This window comes from Lupinus angustifolius, unplaced genomic scaffold (genome assembly GCF_001865875.1).
Source record: "Lupinus angustifolius cultivar Tanjil unplaced genomic scaffold, LupAngTanjil_v1.0 Scaffold_164_6, whole genome shotgun sequence".
NCBI lineage: Eukaryota > Viridiplantae > Streptophyta > Magnoliopsida > Fabales > Fabaceae > Lupinus > Lupinus angustifolius.
The window spans coordinates 318,749-321,344 of NW_017726231.1; the positions used below are offsets into that span (position 1 = coordinate 318,749).

The 2,596-nt window shown below is 39.1% G+C and overlaps 1 protein-coding gene across 1 annotated transcript; it reads right to left on the reverse strand.

Annotated features, from left to right (window-relative positions):
- Positions 1-448: 448 nt before the first annotated feature.
- Positions 449-925, reverse strand: LOC109340354. Its single transcript, XM_019578029.1, has one exon. The coding sequence runs from the start codon at positions 923-925 to the stop codon at positions 449-451; it is 477 nt and encodes a 158-aa protein (XP_019433574.1).
- Between the last annotated feature and the right edge of the window lie 1,671 nt (positions 926-2,596).

Below are 2,596 nucleotides of genomic sequence, written 5' to 3' on the forward strand. Positions count from 1 at the left end.
CCCCATCAAGTTTAGAAATTTACATTGTCCTCAATGTAAAAATCTAAACAATAAGTGAAAGACAAAGAAAACTCACGGGTTAGGTAGGAAGTATCCTTAACTCATGTGCCAATTATAAGTGGTTGGCTTCATTGGGTGTAATGGAAGTACCTGCAAAATAAGAGAAAAATGTCCCAAATGGACCTTATGTTCCCGATGGACTAGGTGCAAATATCCTATTTGAATGAGGTGAGGCATTGATGTGTTAGCACTTTTCCATGTACATTTTTTTTAGAGTTTATGATTTTTTTGTGGCCGACACTATTTACATCCCCTTACAAAGGCTCCAAACTCAAGGAGGCACTAAAGCGACACTAAAACACTAAAATTAATGAATTAAAAAAGTACCTCCATCGTGGGTTGCCTCCCACGAAGCACTCGTTTAACATCATTAGCTTGACGGTTGATCCTAGTAGCTCATGTAGGGTCCAAGAGGGCTTATGTTTGTTTGTTTCTCCAATCGCTCATCTGCTAGATAATGCTTCAAATGTTGACCATTTATCTTGAAGTTTCCCCTTTCCTCAATCCATATCTCAAATGTTCCATAAGGATAGACATTGGTCACTTTGAATGGACCTGACCATCTAGAATTTAGCTTCTTTGGAAAGAGCCTCGATTTGGAGTTGAATAAGGGAACTAGTTCTCCTACTTGGAATTCTCTACGGAGTATGTGTTTGTCATGCCATATTTTGGTTCTTCCTTTGTAAGTGAGAGCTTTCTCATAAGCATCCAACCACAGTTCTTCAACCTCTTGTAGTTGGAATTTCCTCTTTTCTCCAGCAACTTTCAGATCAAAGCTTAGCAATTTGACTGCCCAATACGCCTTATGCTCTAGTTCCACTGGAAGGTGGCATGGCTTACCATAAATCAACCTGATTGGTGACATACCAATAGGTGTTTTATATGTAGTATGGTAAGCCCAGACAACCTCATCAAGCTTTGAGAATCAATCTTTCCTACTCCTAGACACTGTCTTCTCCAATATGCTCTTAATCTCACGATTTGATACTTCAACTTGACCACTTGTTTAAGGGTGGTAAGGGGTACCTGTTGGGTACCACTAAGGTAAAATTTACATAGAGGGGATGAATAGGTGTAGCGGATCACTAACCCCGTTTTCCCGATTTATGCGCATAATATAAAGTTGCTGCAGTTCATTGATAAGGGCCAAACATACCTAAAAATCATACACTTATATGACACTTATCTTAAGCATAATTGAGAAAAACCAACTTAAAACAATACTTTTTATATAAAATATCACAATTTGGTATATTTGTGTTTGTATTGCCTTTTTATGTATTTTGTAGGAAATAAAATGAAGAAAAGAAGAGAAAAGATTCATGGTCAAAAAGCAACAAAAGTCAAGAAAATCAAGGTGCTCAACCAGGCAGCTGAGCGTGGAACAAGCCCAGCTGAGCTAACCTGGCCACCTGCCTGACCTAGACCAAACTGCTCAACCAGGCAGGAGGCAGCTGAGTGGACCTGCTTAGCCGCTCAGCCTACACCAGACTAGGTCTGGCACAGCCAGAAATATGCTTGACGCAGTCAGAGACGAGCTTGGCACAAGACCAAACTGCTGAACAAGCTGCTCAGCGGTCCAACCAAGTTGCTCAGCGGAGAACTAGACTCCTGGCCAGATCAGCAAGCACCAAGCCATGCCCAGTCAACACGGTCAGAAGCTGCTGAACAAGCAGCTCAGCGGTGAAACAGGTGCGCTGGGCGGTGCTAACCAGACATGACTTAACCATCAAGCAAACCATGAAGTCATCTATGACCTCACATCAAGTAGCCCACCATAGCCCACAACTAGCTTTGGTAAGTCATGCACAAAGGTGACTAAGCTACTTGGTCAAGGGACCAAACCCATGCTGAAGGGTTTGGTCAGCTGGTTAGTGGTCCAGCTAAGCAGCTCAGCGGTAGGGCATGGGGCCTATAAATAGAGGCCAATTCCTTCAAGCAAAACAGATTGTAATACACTATTTCTTCATAAAATCCTCTAAAAAACACTTGAAGGCCATAATTCTCTCATCTAGGAATTCTTTCTTCATTTCTTAGTTTAGAATTTTCATTTTCAAGTAAGTCTTTGTAATTTTTAGTTAGAATTCAATATGAGAAAATGAGAAGGCAAATGAGATACAAAAATCAATTTTGTACTCTCATTTGGAACTCAAAAGCATCCAATCCTTGGATGGATAGCTCATGCTCCTAAACATTTTCTTTTGAACAAGGTTATGTAATTTCTACTTCTTAATTTACAAAAGTTTGGATTTTAATCATTCAAGTTGGTGCTTTGGTTAATATTATTTGTTTGAAAAGTACTTAATGATCTTTTTAGATTGATCACATAAAAAATGATTTCAAGTCAATAAAACTACTTGTTTCAAACACTTAACAAATAAACTTTGGAGTAGTTGTACTACTTAGTTTATTTGCCAAGTTAAGCATGCTTTTCTTAAGATCTTACATTCATCACTCATTCAATATTAGAGTCACCAATGGTTAGGGTGTGACAACCTAATCTCTTTTATGGTCGTAGTATTGTTTAAGTAATGAA

Bases quoted from the DNA above. Each gene is read 5' to 3' on its own strand.
- LOC109340354 (XM_019578029.1), bottom strand. From the start codon at position 925: ATGTCACCAATCAGGTTGATTTATGGTAAGCCATGCCACCTTCCAGTG.